Source organism: Anopheles ziemanni, chromosome 2 (genome assembly GCF_943734765.1).
Source record: "Anopheles ziemanni chromosome 2, idAnoZiCoDA_A2_x.2, whole genome shotgun sequence".
Classification (NCBI taxonomy): Eukaryota; Metazoa; Arthropoda; class Insecta; order Diptera; family Culicidae; genus Anopheles; species Anopheles ziemanni.
This window is the reverse complement of record NC_080705.1, coordinates 9,929,251-9,951,926: the sequence shown is the minus strand read 5'-3', so window position 1 is coordinate 9,951,926 and position 22,676 is coordinate 9,929,251. Positions and strand designations below refer to the sequence as shown.

General features: G+C 45.2%; 1 protein-coding gene across 1 annotated transcript in view; it reads right to left on the bottom strand.

Annotated features, from left to right (window-relative positions):
- The window catches only part of LOC131281129 (protein split ends), an 85,984-nt gene extending 67,924 nt beyond the window's left edge, over positions 1 to 18,060 (bottom strand). Inside the window, exon 1 of the mRNA XM_058310386.1 lies at positions 17,925 to 18,060. Within this exon, the coding sequence (XP_058166369.1) occupies positions 17,925 to 18,007 (83 nt within the window). The 5' untranslated portion in view covers positions 18,008 to 18,060. The remainder of the gene's footprint in view (positions 1 to 17,924) is intronic.
- Between the last annotated feature and the right edge of the window lie 4,616 nt (positions 18,061 to 22,676).

Genomic DNA, 22,676 nt, shown 5'->3' with positions numbered 1-22,676 from the left:
ACCCCGGTTCCCCGGTGGCAAGAATAAACCAGTATCTGTACTTCCTGCTTCCTCCCCTTGGGGGCACATCTGCATCCCGCGCGCGCTGCTGTATTATCCGAATCCATTCCAAGGCTTGGTATCTCCAGGCCAAAACGCAGCACCGCAAAGACATGATTTTGCAATTTGCAACTTTGTTGCAACACGACCCATCATACCCACACGCCGCAAACGTCCGCGAACCACCGCCGGTTCCGCCGGAATTTTCGTTGGCTGGTGTTGGAATGGCGCGCGCGCGTGTGTTGTTTATGACCCCCACTATACTCCTTTTTTCATTTGTCATCACCACATCGCCATCAAAACCAACGTTCGTCAGGGGATCGAGCGGAACAAGGGGCCACCGGTTCCGGGAGCGTACCCTCCCGGAGGATCGACAATTACATTGCCCATCATTCCATCGCATTCGCTCGTAAGAAAGAGCATACGACCTCAAATTGATAGCTCGTTGCAGATTGGCACTGGAAAGCAGATTACTTTATTTATAGCACATAAACCCGGTCTCATTCGGCAGGCCAAACCCAATCGGAACGATGCGCGAATCATTGTGACTTGCACCAGACACAAGAGGAGAACCAGCTCCAGACGTATTTAGGCCGACTCCGCTTTTAAGTCTGGAACTTCCCATGTAGCGGTCTGTTCTATGGTTTATGGTGATCCAAGGCTGCAGCGTAAGGTAAACTCGATCAAGAGGAGTATCGAGCAGAAACTTTGCCATAGACACGAGGGAATTGTAAATCATAATCAGACATAATAAACTCGATCACTTTATTCGCAAGTATTTAATTACAAGCATGCCAAAAAAGTAAAAGATCTTACAAAGACCAAAACTTATCAGACTCGAAAGTTAAAGTCGTTCAAGTTGATCTTTTCATAATGCGAGAAGAAAAAAAGGGAAACCATAATAATGCGATACCATAATTAAAGCATATGCCATTGTAAGTAACAATCGACACCAATTGAAGAGCGAGGATCACTCATATTGGTGGCGAATCGTAGACACCAGGCAACACAGAAGAGACCTTCATCCTCCATCTTCCACAAAGGCGTCGATCCTCCGGGCTTAAATCACGATCGATCAAAAGAGTATACTACAACAAGCTCGACGTGCCAAACATAATGTTGGAACTGATGATTGTACAGCAGAGTAGGTTGGTATTATGTTGCTCGGGAGAGTATTTTCTTTTCGCTCAAGGACCCTAGATGGTGATCTTTTCTGGGCGGCAAGTTTGTTCCGCAAAAGAGACGTAAACCGGTCTCGAGGTATGGAAAATGGTATGCTTCTCCATCTCCTCCCGGCCATTTGTGTGGCTGGTCTTTATTCTGCACAATTGGCCTTTGTTGTTTGAATGGGTAGTGCTATTGTGATCAGATCACACAAACACACACGAGCAACCGTGGTCACGCGAGATCGTTGGATGCCCTTTTTAAGTGTCTGGTTTCGTTCAGAGTGGGCTCTTGAGGAGCTGCTCATTTAATTTACCATCCGGAAGATCGAGAAGAAGGTTCTCCACTCATCCACCGAACAGATTGACGAGCGCTGCTCCGTCATATGCGAAACCCTTAATCAAGGATTATTTTACATTCAAAGCAGAATAAAAACTGAGGAAGAAAAAGTTCAGTACAACAGTATGCCAAGGCGGAGGATAATATCTTAGGAAATAAACCAAACCATTTGGAAATACTGATCTACGATCATCTACAGATCGATAAGAAGGTAAAGAAATGCAAAACAGTTAACGACACGTTCACCTGTCTTTGCCGAATAAGAGACCGTCCGTTTGGCGACGAGCGTTGTCTATGAAGCGCAATAGAAGGATAATAGATCGTCAGTGCTTACCTAAAGAGAAAGGGACGAGAAGAAATGAAGACGATCAAGATTAGTAAGGTTGATTAAAGAAATGGCTCGCGACGGGAGTACGGCGAATGACAAAAATACACATACACACTTAACCATTAAAGAACCCCAACATAACGGAGCCGATCGGCGAAGACGAGAAATCGACGTAATGAAGGCGATGCAACGCCAACCAGCCTCTTAAAGTGTCAGCAACGGTACAGAAAGAAAGAAAGAGGTGCTTCTCGCTTCTACAGTTGCATTTTCGACACAACTCTCAGCACCGACATTCTCGTCGGGAGGAAAAACGGAAAACGGTTCACCGAGCTCGGGGGACTCTTCCCCATCGTCAACCCATTCTTTCCTCGTGTACTAACGCAAAGATTTTGCGATCGGCAGGGATGATCTCGTGGTGTTTGCTTTTGCACGGTCACGACTGAAACATATTTCACTCGGAACAGCGAGATAGGAGCGCCCAGATACAGGGAAGGAAAACCAACCTTCTCGCGAGTCTTCTCGCGTTCAAAGAAGAAGTCAAAGAAACGGCGACAAACCAACGGAAGGTAACGAGTTTTGTCACGTTTGTCTCGCGTGCCAAGCAGCACCCGTCCGTCGCCAGGGTGCATCGCAACCGACCGTCTCCTACTTGGCACGCCATCTTCGGCACAAAAGAAATGCCATCATTCTAAATGTCATCCTGCGCTGCAGCATACATTGCAAATAAAAAACGAAGGAGTATTTCTAATGCAACGAATCAACGGTGCAACGCTCCGACGACTTTCTATATTGAAGAAAGTGCAACAAATATGATCATCATATCCATATAATATTGGCCCTTTATAAAGACCTGGCAAAACCCTGTTAAACGAGTGCATCCTTAAAGCTATTTATAAATTCTCCCACATTGAGAAAATGGTAGCGTACAACCAGAATTGTTTCAAAATGGGTGCGAAGTAAAAACAAAAAAGTGCATCCAGCAACACTTTAGAGCCGCAACACTTCAGTGTAATTATCCTCGGGGACCGTTCATCTTACTTCCGGTGTTGTATATCATGCTCCAGCTGCCATACAAATATTAGCAGTTGCATTCGACTCGGCAGAGGACTTTCTCCGGGTGTTTGAACGTTATAAACAACGATAAAAGCTGGTTAAAAACGTTGTTTAATGTTTAACAGAAACAGGTGCTCCACACCGCGAAAGGGATTAAATGCAGTTGGTTTGATAATTTCGTCAGCGCTACATAAACCACATTTTGCCTGCAGGCGACTTAAATAAAACAGCATTAAGATGGAAACTCACAGCCGCCTGTACTATTGGATTGTAAAAAACATAAAACAGGTGGTACAACAAAATTGTTCAAAATAAGAACATTTGCATAGAAAATTGACAGCGCTGGTTTCTCTCATTGGAAAGGAAGAAATCATCCAAGCAAAACCGGAAGACAGAACTAGAGAATAATTCTAAACCTTCCACCGGAAAACCATCGGCTTGGAACACGACTCTGTTTCTTTCCGCTACTTTGCTCAAGATTTCTCTTTTATTTCACTGTTCCTGTGAAGTTTCGAGGTTTCAGTATTTATTACCTTCCCCCTTTATGAAAATCCTCTTTCGATCTTCTTTTCCAAAGGGCAGATACTGTATCTTTTACTTTTTCCAGCATTAAACTAGAAATCTAGTTGCGAACACGCCGAGACACATCCGCCAAGTTGGTAGAAGAGAAAAAAAGCGTGTACCATTGCATTTCCTCCCCCATGAAAAGAGGAAAACCACACCACAGCAACACAGAAATGCTTTTAACAATTGGTTTATATAGCCTTCTCTTGTAACATGTTACGTGTCAGTTTAAAATTTCTAGAACTTAGTGGCGGACGAAGTTTGATAATGAAAGTTTTGGGAATTAATTATGCAATCCAATGGTAGGGCCCTCTTCTTTCTTCACGAAAATGACTACGTTCGTTGTTGTAGCAATCATATTTTTACGTCATCTATTACGTCGCCGTCCGTCTTACCGAAGCGAAAACCACGATGGCGGCAAGAAAACTCCAGAACAATCGATCGGAAAAACACACTAGCGGGCGAGTAAAAGCCCGTATGATTGTCCGGACGTACGTGATTTTTTTATCGTTTTCTTTGGGGTCGATGTATTGCAAGCTAAGGCAATACTTGATGACGTCGTCTAGCGACCGATTACACAATCACCTGCATCAGAGAAATTTTCAAACCACGAAGAGATGAGGAGGACGGCAAGCAACTATTTTCCGCTGCTCAAGGTCTAGGTTAAGCAACAAACGACAGAACAATTTGTCATATATTTGCTAGGACCAACAGTAAAAGTTCAATTACGTAGATAACAAACATTAAACTTAAAACTACATAACTAAAAAATGAAATGACATAAAAATAGAAAAATAACTCTCCAAAGGATGCTAAGTATATGAGTAGAATTAAACCAGCAGATACTGTCCAATGCAATTATTCCACCTCAAATAAATCTACCCTTTCCAACGGATATTACCGGTACTAATTGACAATTGATTGGTAATACGCTTGTGGTAAAGAAAAATTGCTTTGCATAAAATTAATTGCAAACACCGGCAGTAAATTCATGGAATAACATGCATCATTTGCAGAGTTCGATCCAATGAGTCCCTGAGTAGCATAGCAATGATTCATTTATTGCACGGTATCTTCGGCATCGAAACCGTAAAGAGTTTATCACAATTAGTAGCAAGAGGCTACCACTAGTTTTATGTATGCTTTAGCCGTTAAGCATCGTTCCATCTACTGTGGAAGAATAAAATTCAATAAAATGAAATTACTCCTAACCATAAATATTTTATTTCTTAAGTTACCGGTGGTCTGCAGGGGTTAATTCTCTGTATATTTTAAAACATCTTTCCTTGATTTGCTGCTGCCCTGCTCGACCTAGCCCTTCCTTGGTTTCTAACCAACCAAGTACAATAAAAACAGCTTGAGAACGAAAAAGATAAGAGAGTCTGAACACGATTATCACATCACATACTTCTTTATCGTGGTTCGTGGAACATTCGTTTATTTTCGAGATTAGAAATAGTGATTAAATCCAATAGAAAAGGTATAGTAGAGTAACTTGGCTATAACCTGTGTGACTCAAGCGAATTGTAGCCTCAAATTTTGATTGGTGTACAGACTTTGCAGTAAATAACTAATTCAAGTAACACATTTGTATCCAAGTCAAGGATCCACTAGGGAACAGGAAGGAGAACTTTCTTTGAGTCTTGAATGAAATTGTTCAAACGTTTTACATTAATTTAAGATTCAGATTAATTCAATAAATACATTAAATTGTCCGGTATAATCGCCTACTAAAATGTTTGATGTATAATTCAGATTCTCATCAGCAAGTTGAATGGGAGTGTTCTAAGGCGAATGGGGGTTTAAGATAGATTTCGAATGAGTACCACTCGTATTACTAGTAGGCACACATTTCCGTCCACCATTTTTCCAGATGTCCTACGAAACCTTTACATGAGACTGGTCTGACCAACAAGGACGTCTGAAGTGGGTGCCAGAGGTGAAGAATCGGTCCAAAATCGATACACAGCCGGACCACAACAACCGTGGAGGTCTTGGCACAACCAAACCAATACAGTAACACACTTTGGATAAGTTTTCAAGGACTTTCCCTCACGAGGGGGTTCACCGAGGGCACATCAGGACCAGGAAGTGTAAGTGAAACCCTTCCTGCCGGAAGAGTGAGAGAAAACGAGCAAACCGCCATCGACGAACTCCGCGACGCAGTCGAGCGTGAACTTAAATGCGTCATTCTCCTCACGGCGGAACGGAGCGCTTTCACCTGCCATTTTATGTTTGTTTGGCTCACATTTCTAAGCCACTGTTCTAATTTTTCACTACGTCATGGCGATATGTTACAATTATGACAGGTCCCTACGAAATGAGGCACATTTAAACGACAACTCCATTGCTCAGGGAGCCCTAAATATATTATCATTAGTATTTGTGAAGAAGATAATTGAAAAATATTCAAACAACTGACTTTTCCTATTGACAAAACATGTTCTATTGAGTTAAAACAAACAAAAACAACACACCTTCCATTTGTGGTGGGGTACAAACTAAGACATCTAAGACGTGGGTGTTTGCTTCATTTCGTATCTTAAAAGTTACCATTGGATATGAATAAACGGTCGCGCCTGCAAATTGTCGACTCAAACAAGCTTCTCCAAACCGGATCCACCTACACACCACCTCATGGAAAACCTTCAACTAGTACGCCTTCCTGGTGAAGTACAGGTGTTGGTGCCAGGCTGCAGGTAGTAGGAACAGTAGTGGCGCCTCCGCCCTCGGGTGAGGACAGAGGATGGCAAAAAACCGGCTCAAATCTGGTCTGGGCCAAAGCAAAAGGCGCTAAGACCCGGTCCCACAACTAAATCACTCTCCTAGAGTGGTGTGTTCCCGTTTGACCTAATAAAGAAGTTGAAGTCTAGAGGGAAAGCCTTCGCTGGAATCATTAGCGTGGAGAACATATGCATTACACATCGATCTATCAAAACTGCGAAATCAAACGGCCTGGCATGGAAAAAACACCTGACAAGAACACCTTTTAAACATAATAAATTAAAACACTTGGACATCAGTCTATACAGATCATTTAAGGTATGTACACCACGCAAAAACGACATTGTGCCGTCCTTAATAAAATATGTTATTCTAAATCACTAAATAATTTTACTAACCTACCCAAACGATTCAAAACACAAGGAGTTGAGAATCACCAATGGTCCATATTTGTTTTTAAAATACCAACCTATAGTGGTGTGCTTTTCGAATTAATTGAAACAAACAGAAAACACAACCGTCTCCCACGAGGGGGAAAACGTACAAGCAAGACTAAAAATACCCTGCCTCTAAACCGGATGTGTCGGATGCAGCGATGCATGTCTCTCATACACACACACACATATTTTCGTTACCAACCACAATGGAAACAGTGTAGGTTGTCTACAAAAGGGTTCAATGTCAAATGCAAACGCGAAGAAGGGCCACATAGAGCCCTACTCCAGCCTTCGTACTCAGTTCTTATAATGTCTGTGGCGAGATGAGGTGTCTTTTGAGTAGTGCCACTACACAGACGACGCCGTGCAGATGCAGACCGAAGCCACGGACATCAGATCTGTCCGGTTCTAGACATTATACATGAAGAGACTACCAACATCAACGAAGTGAGATTGATAAATTTAGTATAAATAAAAAATGTTGGTATAAGTCAGGTAGTCCTCCTTAAGTTTTAGCCATTCATCTTCATGGAACTCTAGTGGAACTAACTTGAAAATCATTAACAACCAGGTTCACGATGTGATCCATTTCCTTCACCGACCAACCATTGCAAACCGGCCGGAAAATGGCTTCCACGTCCTCTACACGAATGAGGATGGAAAGCTCAACCATCTTGGGCCAAACACGAATCATAATTCTACCGTTGTCCGAACGACGGAACGGAAAAAAAACATCCGATACAGGGCGGATGGAGTAAAAACCAAAAAAACCCTCTGAATAAGTTAACTACAACTCAGCGGAAGCAGTCGGTGTAAAGCAAGTTGTACGTTTGGGCTACGTTTCCAAAAATGTTTAGTACTAGAAATAAACAAAGAATGATTTATTTGAAACCATTAAGAAACATTGCAGGTATGTTTTAGTGCCTTGCTATTTGTGCTGTAAGAATTCGATTGTGAAAAACTAGCTTTCCCAGTATCAGTATCTTATGGACGTAACTTTTTTTCTTCAATGAGTTTCTCAGAACCCTTTTCCACACACAAAAACAAATTGTTATTATATTTCCTTCGTCTTCGCATAAAAACATTTATGTTCTCCACCCTTTTTATCGCGACAGGAGAAAACACACACACACCAAAGAAGCCCTATCATTTCGAAGGTTCCGTGGAATGGTTCCCTTCCATAAGGGCATAAGAATAGAAAGGATTTTATGAAAGAAAGAATGAAAGAATAGGTTCAAAGTGCCCTTCCCCGTGTCAGAGCAATAAACACAGCAACGCCTGCCTCTGCTTACTTACTAGGTTTCATTGAGAATTCATTGTGGAAGAAAAAAAAATGTCCAGAGAAAATAAAAGGATAGAGTCCACTGGTTCTCCCGATGTCCGCCCAGTCAGCATATCCAGCCACACCCGGATCCAAACCCTTCGTTCCAGAACCCCGAGTACCATAGTAATAATAATAGGCCGGCGCACGGCCCATCTCCACTCCGTACCATAAGCAATAGGAGCCACATACGCGCAGAGACGCGTGGACCTGCTTTTTTCCTTGGAAATCGATTCTTCAAAGCACACGTATGTACGTGTTTCTTTGGGGAGGCAGAAAAAAGAAAAAATAGCCCCCCCCGAGAACGCCACGGAATGGTGCGATATGGCGTTACGAAACAAACACACGCCTTCAAGGCACAGAAGAAACCCCGCACGCACAACACAATCGAACGCCTCTATTGCTCGCTGCTGCTGGTGGTGGTGGTGGTGGCGGTTGTTATTTCTTAGCTGAAAGCGCCTACTGCGGCGTTCGCTTGAGGATGAGTTTGTATTCGTCGATGGAATAGTGAAGAAAAACCACGAACGCAGGCTCCAACAAGACATGATGTGTCCGCCGTTCGTGCGATATTGCTCTCATGCTCATTCGTACGCAGAGCAGACAACACACACGTCGTCGTTGTAGCTTGTTTCTCATTTTTTGGCTAGTTGCCGCGCGCGCTGCAGTAAGCTCGGGCGCGAGTTGAAGGGCATTATTCACGCAGGAGACGATGGAACGAGCGGTAGTGCTGGGAAGAGATAGAAGGGGGGAACCAGAGGTCCACCAGGGGGTGGAAACCGATGCGCACCGGTGCGGAAGGGACTACCAACGAGACAGCAGTGAAGAAACGTACCTCTATCGAGAGCCACACAACCTCAGAACCCAAGGGTAATAAGAAAAGCATCTCGCAAAGATGAACCTTCGCTTCTCCTCTTCGTCAAGGAAAGGAAGGGCGCGTACGCACAAAGAAATGACCGGATCGTTAGGTTCAAGTCGAACCTCGAACCCGGCGGGTTGTTCGCTCCACTGCGCGTCGTCGTCGTCGTCATCGCGTTGTCATAACGTTTTGCTTCACATTTTGTTGCCCGCACACAAGGGAGAGGCGAGGCGAAAAAAAAATGCATACACGAAAAATCAGACGATCGCTCAAGTGACGTGGTGCACAGAGAAGAGCGCAGCGCGGTGAAGAAAGGTGCGAACAACGCTGATGAATAGAAGGTGTTGGGGGGGAGGGTGGTGTTTGGTCGGGGTTTTTTTTTATTTGCGTCGACTCCCTCTCTCCCTCACACCGACGGTGAACGTTTGGCGGGCTCGCTCACTCGACCGTGTAACCTCTCGAGAAAAGCATTAAAAGCATCACAGTCAACATTGGCTCGAAAGAAAAAACAACCCCAGGATAGACAACGCGCAGCGATATCAGCCCACTGATAGGGAGGTGGTGGTGTTGTGTGTCGCACACAGGACACGGGCGGGGGTCGAGTGGGGTTCACATGCGATGCATACTCCCCACATTCCCTGGACAACAACGCGGGCCCATCAGCAGCAACTTTATAAAGACGCAGAGCAGCAGCAGTAAAGAGGTAAAGAGCCGCACGAACCTGAAAGTCCGTCGGCGCAGACGACCAACAACATATTTTCGCTGTTTCTATCCCGCTCGCACCCACGGGGTAGTGAGCGCAAGCGCATGTCTCCGCTGCAAAAGAGACACACACAAACCCCTCTCTCGTTGCGTCGTGCTCACTCCCTTGCACGCGAAGCCAGGCGAGAGTCCAATTAAAATCATTCCTACTAACCCTACGGAAAACATTGGTCCACGTAGCGGCGTTTTTTCCCACTCGCTCCCGGCTGGTCGCATACTCTCTTTCTCTCTCTCACACACACGCAGGCTCAGTCGACCAAAAACCAGCTCACCAACCTAACCTCTTTCCCATCGACCATATCGCTACGGCACACCGTACCACCCCAGCCGTCGCCCCACGATGTGGTCCTACAAATACACAACACACCACTACTACATCACGCTCTTCTAGCCAGTTGTACGATAGTTTTTCTTTTATTTTCTACCGCAAACCACTACCGCCGTTCGTTGCCCGTATGCTCCACACAACCCACCGCCCCGTACACCCCTCTCCCAGCATATGTTGTGCGTTGTTTTGACGCTTCCTTTTTCCATTCGAACCAGTCACTGAGAAGATATTGAACCGTGCCTGTAACTATCGTCCATCTCGTACTAGCGCACACGGTTTTCGGCGGCTCCTCTCGGTCACTCTTGCGGAAAAGAAAGAGCCACCAATGCCAGTGAGGCCTTCCTTGTCGTGCTGCAGGCCAATTTCACAACCGATGGCCTCATGAAAACGCTTGCTATGACGCACTTCTCGCCAAGCAGCACACCGCAAACATATCGTGGTCACTTTGGAGCCTCGATGTTGTCTCGGGAGGACGACGTCGTCGTCGTTGGTGTGGTTCGTTATGCCAATGCCGCCTTGCCAATGTTGGCCCTCGGTGGTGTGCGGTGGGGCTATCAACGCAGCGGCGTTGCCTTTTCTAGAAGGAAATCGTCCGACGCGAAGGCTGATGACGACGCAACGCAATGGTTTCCGGAGCGAAAGGAGCGGCGCGGGGTACAGAATCGCTCTCTCGAATACTAAACGCATGACGAAGCGCATCCGGGTTGGTGTGATAGCACACCACACGCACACACCGGGTGAGAGAGAGAGAGAGAGAGAGAGACACGGGCAGCCACTAGAGCGAAGCACTTTGCTTCGCCCGAGCAACAACAGAACAGGGAAGAAAAGCAAGAAAAAGCATACCAGCGGGGGTAGTGGAGGTACACGGATGGAGGAACAAAAACGCTACCCAGGGATTTTTCGGCTTCCTTTTCTGTCACCCTAACGCACCAATTTTCTCGTGCTACTTCTTTCACTCTGCAACACTTCGTCATCGCTCGTTCTTTTGCTTAGCGTTAGAGGGACGGAGAAAGCCAATCGCCCATTTCAGTCACGCACCTTGGGACTTGCGAGAAACTCGATCGAGGACAAAAGAAAAACACACATCTCTAGTCGATTGCCCCTCGAACGGGAGACGGCGATGACGATGGTGGTGTGATGCGAAAAGCAAAACCAAAAATTTTACCCACGGGAGGAAAAAGGATGCAACGGAAAAAAACCCGCAACCATATTCGGCTTCTCGCTCCGTCCCATTAAGCTAGTTCTTGCGTCCCAAAATGGTACTGTTAGCTTTTGCATTTGATTGAGCCCTCTCCCTCTCTTTCACCTTCTCGTTTTTTCGTCTATTTCGCTCACTCTTACTTGCTGCTTTTGTTAGCAATTTCGTTTCCTAACGCGTAGTAAGCGAACGGATGCAATGTTGGTTGGTTGGTCTGAACGTGTATGCGTGCTATTCGATCGCCACACAAGGATGGTAGTGGTGTGGTATGAAACGACGGTACAACGAGGATTTTGTACACGGCTGATAGGACTTGCAAAGGACTAGGATCTTTGCTGCTTCGAGCAGGAGACACACAACATTTGCCATATTCCTCGACAAACTGTATCTGTACATGACGCCGTAGCGCAAATAACACGGCTGGACCATATTGTGTTGAAGAGGCTGTTGAAACCGGTCCAGAATAAGATAAAGTAAACTTGTACTCTATATTAAACAGCACCTCGATGGGGAGCAAAAGCAAGATTGGAGGCACATGTCCTCGAGCAGGCGACAAAAAGCCACTCACATCAAACGGAATACGGAAGAGCATGTCCTTTGCAGACACGACGATATGGCATGTCCTCTCGCTGGCATGGGGAGAAAAGCGACAGCGTCTGTAACGAACAAACATCCTTGAGGCCAAGTCACACAACAGAGTAAAAACGAACCTTCGGGAAGTACAAAAATCATCACTCGGAAATGAGCTCGCGGCAGGAACCTGGAAGATAGGGCATACAATTTCCCACCTTTTCATCATAATCCGTAGGCTGCGGGTACAATCTCTCCGAGTCCTGCCCAAAGTTGCGTCCTTTTAATTCATGATTCAATACAGGGACTATGGACAATCTCCACAGCTAGCGCCTTCAGCCGTACAACACACGGTTGTGTGCACTTGGGAAGATTAAGTTTCCTTCCTTTGCGTATTTTTTCCCCCTTTAGTTTCGTTGTATTTCCACCCAGCATCGTCCTCTCCAATCCCCAGGAACGGATGTACCCAGGACACAGTCGTCTGGAGTAAAAGTGCGACGTTCGTTTGTCCCATCGGTAATCAACCATGTGCGTGTCGTCTTTCGTTTCTCAAGGGTATGATGGGAACGTCTCTGAAGTGCGCTGGCTGGCGTTCTCATGACGAAGCGTTGCCTGTACACGTGGAGGGAAGATTTTCGGTTCGCCCTATCAGGCACATTACATTCCCGGACGGTGATCACACGCCACGGGGTAATATAAAAGACGCGAGGTGCACGAAATTCCACCGGGGAATTTATAGAACGTTTTCGTCTACAAACACGCCTTCAGCAGTAGCCAATAATACCATTTAGAAGCACAAGTCTGTGCAGCGAGTATGGTGTGTATGTGTTCAAGTTCTTCTTTCTTACGGATTTGGCAGAAGATATACCGCCGCGTTGATTAGAGCAACCAACGCGCTCAAACTGCTACAAATACTGCGAAACCGGGACCGTATGTGGCCCGCAGCCCCGCTAGAAAGGTGGTTAACGAAAACATAAAATCGTTGCCATTGAAGGTCATTTTTAGGACTTCAAAGACCCCGGAATGCCAAGGAAATATGTGACCTTTCGTTAGCCAAAATTGCGGGACACGAGCATGATATAACGTTAAGGCGATTTAAGAACGCTAGGAGACCCTATTAACTATAGTTATTCAACTTTCTTGCAATCTAGCTTTACGATACAATCCATGAAGATCTAACCCTGGGTAGGGATTCGATCCCACGATCGTTGGTAAAAGCTTTTTCACTGATATTGTAGGTTCCAATTGTATGAAAAACAAACTGTATGTTGTCATCATAGTCTGACTACAACTAGTTTATATTTTTATGAATATGAAAGAGCCATGCTAGCGGGACAATAAATTTACAACTCTTTCCTGGCCATTTTCAGAAGAACACATCGCCAAAATATGGCGTTACGGAAATATTACATCACCAAATGGCAATTTTACCAATACGTAAAAACTATAGTTTTTCAGCAGAACCTCGTTTGCCACGGCAGACTGCTTTTAGAGTGTTGGAAATTCGATACATGAGACGAGTTTAGCCGCAGGGAGCTGAACCATCGTCAGCGGTTCCATCATTTTAGTTTAGTTTGCGACGACGTCTTCTGAAATAAACCACATTCTTCGTATCCGTGTCTCTGGCCAAATGTAATAGTAAGCCGCGAGTCGAAAGCATTTTCTTCCCCCCCTTTTTGCTGCAGGGTGAAGTTTTTCTCCCCCAGCAGCTTTCCAAGGGGCAAGCGAGGAGGGTGGGGGGTGGGGGGAAAGCCACACACCGGCCAGCCGCCCCAGATCTTTGTGGAAAATAGGAAGCCAGAAAGGAGTGTTTTCTCGTCGGTATATATTAACAGGTGCACACGACCGGCATATGGATGGGGCACAGCGGCCAGAGCGAGAGAGGACGATATAACGAGCATGTTTTTTTAACGCAGGTAAGAAAGCAAACAGCATGCGGATGATGCCGATTTTATGCCGCCGTGGTGGAAAAATATGGCCAGGAAGAAGAACGATACACACGTAGAGCGAACAGAGATGGTCTCTTCCGCCCTTGGAATTAGAATGAGGAAGAATGTGAACAACAATGTACGCCGGCGGGAGAGGGCTAGATGAACGGAGGGAAACTAAGCTAAAAAAGAGCGCGCAGAAGTTCGATTATAATCGAACGGGCAAAATTGAGCAAAACCGCGCAAACGTTTTTTCTCTACCTAGGAGCGAAAGAAAGGAAGGAATATTGCCGTCTTTGTCACACTCGCATTCGATTTTAAAGAAGAGGAAAAAAAACAAAAATCAGGGCGCATTCAGCTCTCGTGACTGCTCTGAGCGTGCTTGCTGAAACGTTGCCAGTTTCATCATGGAAGCGTCAAAGGACACCAACACATTCAACCATTTCTTTGTATGTGTGTAGTGGAACCGCTGATGAAATGCTGGCACAGGATGCCGGGGAGATCGTGTGTGATCCTTGTTAAAAGCCATCTAAAAGTGTGTTGGTGCTAGTGCTGCAACAAAAAGCACTTAACCAGCAGCCCCTCAGCAGGGTAATCTGCGATGTGGGTCCGCAACGACGGATAGTTCCTTTATGAAACAAAAGGTTTTTCTCAATTGAAGGCATAAAAAGTTTGCTCTCTGAAAAAAAAGCAATACCATGGAAAGAGACACTAAGAAAACAGAATAAGCCACCGTGGAAAAGTTCGATGTTTTCTGCAATTTTCCCTGCAAACAACGAACACTCGAGGGCAACCAAACACATTCAAATACACCCCGTCGTCCCAGCGGTATACTTTATACACACAAACACAGCCTTGTCCAGCACAACCCCATTTTCCCTCCATTCTTGTGCTCTTTTCTACCCACTTCACTTACTTGAACGAACGCTTCTCTCTTTCGAGCGCATTTGCTTATGCGCATTCCATCTCTTTCATCCCCGTACTATCTTATCTTTTCCCTGGCATACATACACTCCATTCTACAAAGGCCCACACATACGGAACACAGGGGTTGTTCACGCTAAAAGCATTCGAGGTGGATGACGAAAATAATACCTGCAAGAAGAAGGCCATTCGACGGGGTTGGAGACGAGATAGAGGGAGACCGACAAACCCCATTTGCTCACGTAACACTATCTCGCTTCCACTACCGACATCGGTGCTATTCGTTTCGTTTCGGCAAACGGTGTATTCAAGCTTCTTCTCTATCTTTATACTCTTCTTTTGCTTTTGTTCGACGCGGGCGGTCTCGCTCTTTCCCGTTTACCACACAGAAAGTGTGTTTATTCGGCTGTTGCGTCGTCGCAACTTGGTGCACACGCACACACACACACTTACACAAGCTACGAACAAACGAACCGGAGCGACAGCTTCGGACGCGCTGTGGGTAGGATGGAGATAGACAGTACGTTACCGTGGGCCCAAGAGAGATGGCCAACGAACGAAGAGATGCTGATACAAATAAAATATACTAACCCTACGGAAAACATTGGTCCGTGTTATTACGTGTGTGCTTTTTTTTTTATTCAATTATTTATCGATTTTCAACTCCAAAATTAGTAAAATTGTATAATTCCAATATTCTCTCTCTCTAGCTAGACACACTAAGCACTAAAATACACCCAAGTCCCCACGTACAGGCTGGATGAGCTGGCAGAATGGAGAGAGCGGCCTCGGCCCTAGCAGGAGCACGCAAAAAATTGCCGGCTAAAGGACTCGGCATTTAGTAGGAGAAATTTTCTATTTGGAAAACATGGAAAATTGCCCCAAAAATGGACCCGTGAATTAACTGACCGGAAAAAATATCCCACACACGCTGTGTCGATGATGTTGGCTGCCTTGTATAGTATTTTAAAAGTGGATACGTTTCGCTAACACCTGGAGGTTTGTATATTTTCAGCAAGAAAGCAAAACAATCAATGGGGTTTGAATCGACAAACATTGAAGCTTCATCAAAAGAAGCAAAAATGTTAACTATAAGAATAGTAGAAGACAATCTAGTTCAAAGAGATAAGACACAACAAGATGATTCCATTTAAGGTTTGTGGCACATATCAGTGATGAAATAGGAAACCAATAAACAACAACAAAAAAACCACGCTCATCTCCAAGGTATTGGATAGCTGGCAATAGGTTTCTACATGTTGTGAAATTCAGCTACTGGGCATGTTGGGCACTAGTGGGTCCACCTGTAAAATCGGACATTAATCTTTCATGAAGGCTATGGCGAATGATTTGCAGTAAATTAATCGAAAGGTTTTAGTAGTAATAAAAGAAAATGTTCCGACGTATTCTGCCCGCACATCATGTAACATAAACAACTAGAGGAAGATGATCAAATACTAGCCCACTAGCTGGAGCATTTGATCTATAAGCCACCACCTTTGATCGATCAGGATGAATAAAACAGCAGTTAAAATTCAATAAAATCTGCTTTACGGCTTGCTACTCCCGGTCTTGAGCATAACTGCCGTGTGCAAGATGCATCTCGTGCCGCATAATGCACCTCAACAGCAGCACAATTGGCTGAAGAAAACCGACCACATGGTGCATTAAAAAAGGTAACGCGAGGCATGCTCCAGCCTCGGGACCGTGTTTATTGTTGTTTGCAATTTTATTGATATTTTACTAAATAAAACTGAAATGGACGTCATAAACCCTATGACGGGAGATCGTGGCTATGATTGTCGTATGAACCAACGGCCACAGCAAAAGCAGCCCGTTTTGTTCCAGTCGTTCCGGGATGAAAAAGCTGGGAGCGGGAAAATAAAGCAAATTTCTCACCCCTAAAAAACCGGAGCGAGAAGCTTGGCGTTACTCATTTTCCGTTCGGGTGGGTGTGGGTGCTGCTGTTGCTGAAGGAGCGAAGAAAAGCGAGCCTTAAATTTCCACGAATTGGCAATATGGAAAATACTGGGCACGGCTCGGAGATGAGGGTTTTACTGGGAAAAACACAGCTCGTGGCCCAGGACTTTCATCTGTTTTCGTAGTTCGAACCGGGAGTTTTCAAGACGATCGCAAAGGACCACGTAGGAACTTTTCTTTTGCGGGCAAAGCGTTTACAAATGATTCATTCGAAACTGCAACAAATAAACAGTGCAGTAAATCAATGCGTTTGATCAATCGTCCTCGTGAATGCGAACATTCAGGTATGTTTTTCCAGATGCAAAACAGCCGGTAAAAGGTGATATGTATGCATCAACACAATCACATGTGAACCCCCTTCCAAGCATCGACATCTCATTAACGAAAGTAGACGAAAGCTTAAGAAAAAATACCTAAACTACAGAGGGAACGATGTGATCTGGAAAAACGGAACTGAGAAGGCTTAAGAATCGGAAGATGGTTGATTTATTTTTTCCCAGGATACCCACTGCCCGGTCATCAATCTCATCGTAGCAATTTTCCCCCCAGGCTAAATCGTACATCTGATTTTTTGTCTGGCATCTTGTGCGCCGTATATCTCGTGTCTCAGGTAGGGTCACCAATAATATATATCCAAATTTCATCCGGTCATACACTTTTCCCACCAGCACCACCGGGGAACATACAAGGACGAACGAAAAAAAGGGCGTCGTACATTCCTCTGCCAAAACCTTCGTTCTTTTCGCCCTTGTTAGGAGGCAAAGCCTTGCGAGTATATATTCGAGGTTTTAACCCCAGCAATGTTTCCATGATATCGTAGAGCATGAACCAGATTAGATGTATTTTTTTCATGAAGGAAAAATGTACAGTCAGTCAAACGTTTATGCAATTTGTCTCATATTTTAAGTTTGGAATCCAATACGGACCAATTTGATTGTGTTTGAATACCATTTCCACTTTCATTCGTCATTTTTGAAGATTTTTCTGATCTTTAAACGGTTACTGTCCAGATAGCCATAGATAGTTCGGTTATTGTAGTGTTCGGCATTGTAGGGTTGAATGAAAAACAACCACAATTTTCCGGGATATACAGTGACGACCTAGAAGATAGCAGATGCATAATAATACATATTTTTGGGTAATATTAGTGGTTTCGTCAATATCATATCAAAATCGTCAATGTCGTATCGTCGACTCCTTCGTCTTTGGTGTAAGGACGATCTTCGATCATTCCTGCCCACTAAGGAATTACTAGACTTTTTTCCCCTTGTTTACGTTGATAGTCAATTCTCTCGTACAAAGGAGGGACTGGTCTCATTTGGAATTCGAACCTACGCCTCCAAGTAGTTGCCCCAAATAAAACTATAAAACAATCAAATAAAATATAAATTTTGAAGTAATGGACTCACCTTTTAAAATGCTCCCTTAGCTTGTCCTCTCGTACCGTTTCGGGCAAGTTTCCTACCCAAAGATGTCGAGTCTCGCGTACCATTTTCTAGCCTCTGTTCCTTCATGGAGGCGGATCGGTGCTGGATCGGTCGTTAGATGATCGGACCGAAGCGGCCAGGACTCTGGAGAGCTGGAAGGACTCGTCGAGGGCAGAAGTGACCGGGAAACTTCTTTGCCACGTCGTCGCGCGGTTGTTTATTGCACTGGAGTGTTTACACTTTCTTTGGACAGGGACCCGACGCGACGGTTTGTACCATAAACCGCGTACTACACGATACGCGAGTAAAATATAGAGGACAGAGATTGGAGCACGAAACCCCTTTTGCGGCTTAGAGGCCAATAGATGAAGAAGAAAAAGGTGGCTGGATGTACATAAGGATGGGAGAAGATCCCACCTTTCTTACAGGCTTGTTAGCAGCGCTCAACGTAAGAAGAGGTTCGCCGAAAATCGCTCCGATGATGACGACGGCGGGATGGTGAGAAGAAAATAGACGCGCTCCCTTCTAGAAGGATTATTGCGTGGACTGTGACTGTAGAGGGATGAAAAATCCAGGATCAGAAAGCAATTGACAAGAGGCGATGTGGAAATCGGTTCATTGGAACAACATTTGAATAATTGGAAAACAATGATCGCAGAAGGCTTTGTAAATAGGGAGAGCAAAGAATCTACTCGCTAGGGTTTCTGGAGGGATCTTTAGAAATACAAAACGAAAAGGGGTCTGCCTGCTGGTAGGGTTTCAATGATTTTTGTCTTGACTTAGTTCCGTTCGTAGCTAAGAATCGACGATACTTCGCGTTTGCAGAAACGGGAATTTAGAGGGTTACTTTTCTTCGAACACCAACACTATCCGAACTTGAAGCCAACTATGATGCGCGCGTGGGCGTGCTGTACACAATCACTCACTCTAGAACACACTTACAAAAAGATCCAAAGGATTCGAATTGACCTTTTGCGGATGATTATTTTCGTGCGGTAATCTGCATTTTGTGCACTACTTTAGCGACAATTTTATGCAGCGATGTTGATACTGCACAGTTTTAGCCGATGATGTGCGCATTTTGCGCATAACACTGTCGTTGTTATTATTGCCCTTAGGCCGCTGCGTCCCTCACGATGATGACGATGATGATGACGATGATGATGGATCAGTGGTTATTGTGACCACCACCGGGATACCGCTGGCTCCTTTTCAGACCACCGATTTTGGGGTACCAGTCGTGCGCGCGCACGCATGTATGTGTGAGTAGATGTATGTACGTGTGCTCGTTGTTGGGTCGTTGTTACCGTTGGTAATCTATCTCGGCGAAGGGTGTCCTGTGGTTACCCCTTCATCAGGTGCGACAGTGGTTAACGCCCGCGATCCTTCCTTGCCACCAGAGATCGCCGACCAAAAGAGACACACTGACGACGCCCCACAACCACACACGGAGGCGCCATACAGGAACACATTTTCAGTGAAAAAACCAGAACTTGACACACCTCACCTCTACTTCCGTATTGCACTTCAATTTATCCAATAGAACCAGAATCAGCTAGGCGTGTAGGAACTGCTCGTACACAAATGCCCGCTCCCCCTCCCTTCTCACTGCACTTACCCAAACACTTGGCCACTTTTATCCCAACCATGAAGCGGAAAATAATACGGGGAATTCGAATGAAAATTACAGATCAATCGATTTCGAGCGCACTTACGGAAACGGAACTACTTTTCTTACACTTTGAGGGCTACACACAAACGCACACGTACGGGCACAGGGCTCCGCGCTCCGTCCCGCCGTACACACTCTTGAGACGAACGCACGCACACACTTTCGGCGGCGGCGGCGGCGGTGGCGACGGTGGTGGTGGTGGTGTTGGCAGATCGAGGAAAGGATCACGCGCTGCACTTTCAGGACGAATTTGACACTTACCAATGGAACGCAAAAAGAAAAACCGAAAACGACGGACGCGATATGACGACGAAGACGGCGGCGAAAACTTCGAGGTTGATTACGTTACTGACGGCGGGACGGTACTGCATACCACCATGGGCACATCATTTTCCGGATTGGATCGAAGAAAACTATCACGGGAACGACGTGAGAGACCACGCACAGCCCGGGTTTTCCTTTTTCCTCCTGCCAGCCACCGACCTCCAACCGAAACCAACAAGCCCTGCGCGCCTTTCGAGCCACACTCCCTTCCTTCCTTCCCTCTTCCACTCTTCCTTCTCTGCTTTAAACCGACACCATCTTCTACCCAGCACAATAATCAACAATACCCTGGATTTCTTCTGGCCCGCTCGCTGAGATTGTCGTCGAGAGGGCTTTTCCTTCGGGCGAAATCTTTACTCTCCTCGAAGATGGCCAGACCCGTAAACAGCACAAAAAAAAGAAGGGCAACCCTGTTGGGCCCGGGACGATTTGAACGACAGAGGGACGACGCTACGACCACAAGCTTTTTACGCCCTTTCATCAGCTTACATAAATGCTCGCAGATTTTTACCTTTTCGCTTACTTCCGATATCAGCCGAAGATTCTGCTGCACTGCCCAATTTATGATTCACTTCTTCTTCTTCTTCGCGGGTGGAGCAGCTGCACCTTGCCTTGCACCACAAATGGGGGAATTTTCACTCGGTAAACTGCTCGCCGTTTTCCGAATTCCGTAACTAGTGGCAGAAACATTCACACAATCACATAATATTATAATATTCGCTAGCAAAAACCGGTGAACACAGATTAACAGCTGCTGAAAAAAGAAATACACATTCAGAAGAATGCCCCTGGAGAAGGCTTTTTCAAATGCCTACTACTACAGGATTATTTTATGGGAAGGTACGAGTTTTGGTGCAGTGAGTTTTTTGCAAAAAAAAAAACTTGCGAATCTTTCGCAGTGTGCTGGTGTTCTTGGTGTTTTGCCTGCCGTAGAAGAATTCGAGTTCTTTACTAAATGTTCTGCAACCTCTCCGGCAACTTTCCTGTGAACAAGGTAGAGAGCAAAGTTTTACAATAAATTCATCGCCAACTGGAATAACATGTTTTAGTTTTTGTTGAAGTCAAAATGCAACCGAGAACAATGGGGAATTCTTTTTGGGCTGGACGAAAAAACACTAGGGAGCCCATTCGAAACTCGTGCGGACACGACACGCTCTTTCTCTGTGTGTGCCATGCTCACTCGACCGTAGGAGATATTACTGCAATACATGGTTGTGTGGCATGGGTGATTGATGGAGCAATATGGCCGCATTGGAAGCCAAATAGATATTGAACGTTAGATTCGGCAAAAAGACGAGCTTGATTGCTTCTTCATTGTCAACAGCTCGTCATACGCCACCAACGAACATGACGTTGCCCGCATGCTGTTTGAATTTCAGGGGTGTTTCCGGGAACACGTCTCAAACTCAAAAGGAATTCCGCCATTCTACACAGCGCATTACAACATTATTTCATACTATTTAACACATGACTTCATTGGCCGAGGGGAGGTTTAAAAACTTACCGCCGCTTGCGAGGCTTCGTAGAAAAAGTGGCGCTTGCTTTTTTGCTTCCCATTAAACAGTTGCCTCCCTTCTTTTCCACTCTTTTCACACCCAGGACAGGAGGGCCAACGTTCGCTGCTGGGCACCGTAATTCCGTAGAACCAATGCCGAGGCAAAACTACACATTGTACATTTGGCTTCCTATTCTTCTTTTATTCATCGATTGTGTTCGCCACACCACCGTCGTTACGGCGGCTTCTTCTTGCTAGCGCAAAAGAGGCAAAAGAAAAAAAAACTTCCCTTCAGTTTGTCCCTCTCACTCGCACCAACACTCTTCCTTCTCTTTTCCACTACCCACCACGCACTTCGGTACGCCTGTGTGGATCAGCGTCTCTCAGTTGGCTCTGGCGTTTAGTGCACACTTCACAACGGTTCTTTTTATTTCCCTTACTTTATATTTTTTCCACTGCTCCGATTGCCACTACACACGTTGGTGGGTTTAATTCTGCTTCTTCTTTTTGCACTGTAATGCACTGCTGCTGCTGTTGTTGCTAGTATTACTTTTGCTGCTTTTACAGTAGTTGCTGTTGCTGGAGAAAAACAACGTTGATGATGACGACGCGCTACATCGACGATGTTCTCTCATCGCGTGTCTGTAACTGACTGGTGTGTAGTGTCTAGTGTTGGCTGAATCGGGATTCGGAAGATTCGAAGACTAGACCCCTTGACGGATTCTACCGGATTGAATCCCCTTCGACGGATTCAGATCCGGAGTGATTCGTTTGAGATTTGAATAGATTGAGTTTTTTGCACGATTTGACTTAGGTGCAAGAAAAAACCATAAACATGTTTTAAGCAAAGAAATGAGTTCCATCCAAAAACTAAGGAATTTGGATTAAGATTCGTATCCCACAGGGGTTCGATTTTCCCATCACTAACGTGGCCCGTGCAGTAGTTCCAATTAGCTCCGGATTCTTTCCGTTCCGGATAGGTGAATGAGGAACCGAGTTCCGAAAAGCTGTTGGTGTTCGGTTTTCTTGACCGATTGATATTGTAAAAAATCGTTTGAAAATGCTGGTGATAAAGAAATTTTAACAAATTTTCATTTTTTTTGGACCCCGACATGTTATCCTCTAAAAACCCTACATAACAAATGTCTTGAAAGCTTTCATATGAATCTACTGAACCCAGTAGCACATGGAGTGGATTAAATACCCACCACTACTTCTTACGCACTTTTACCGGTTCATCGGT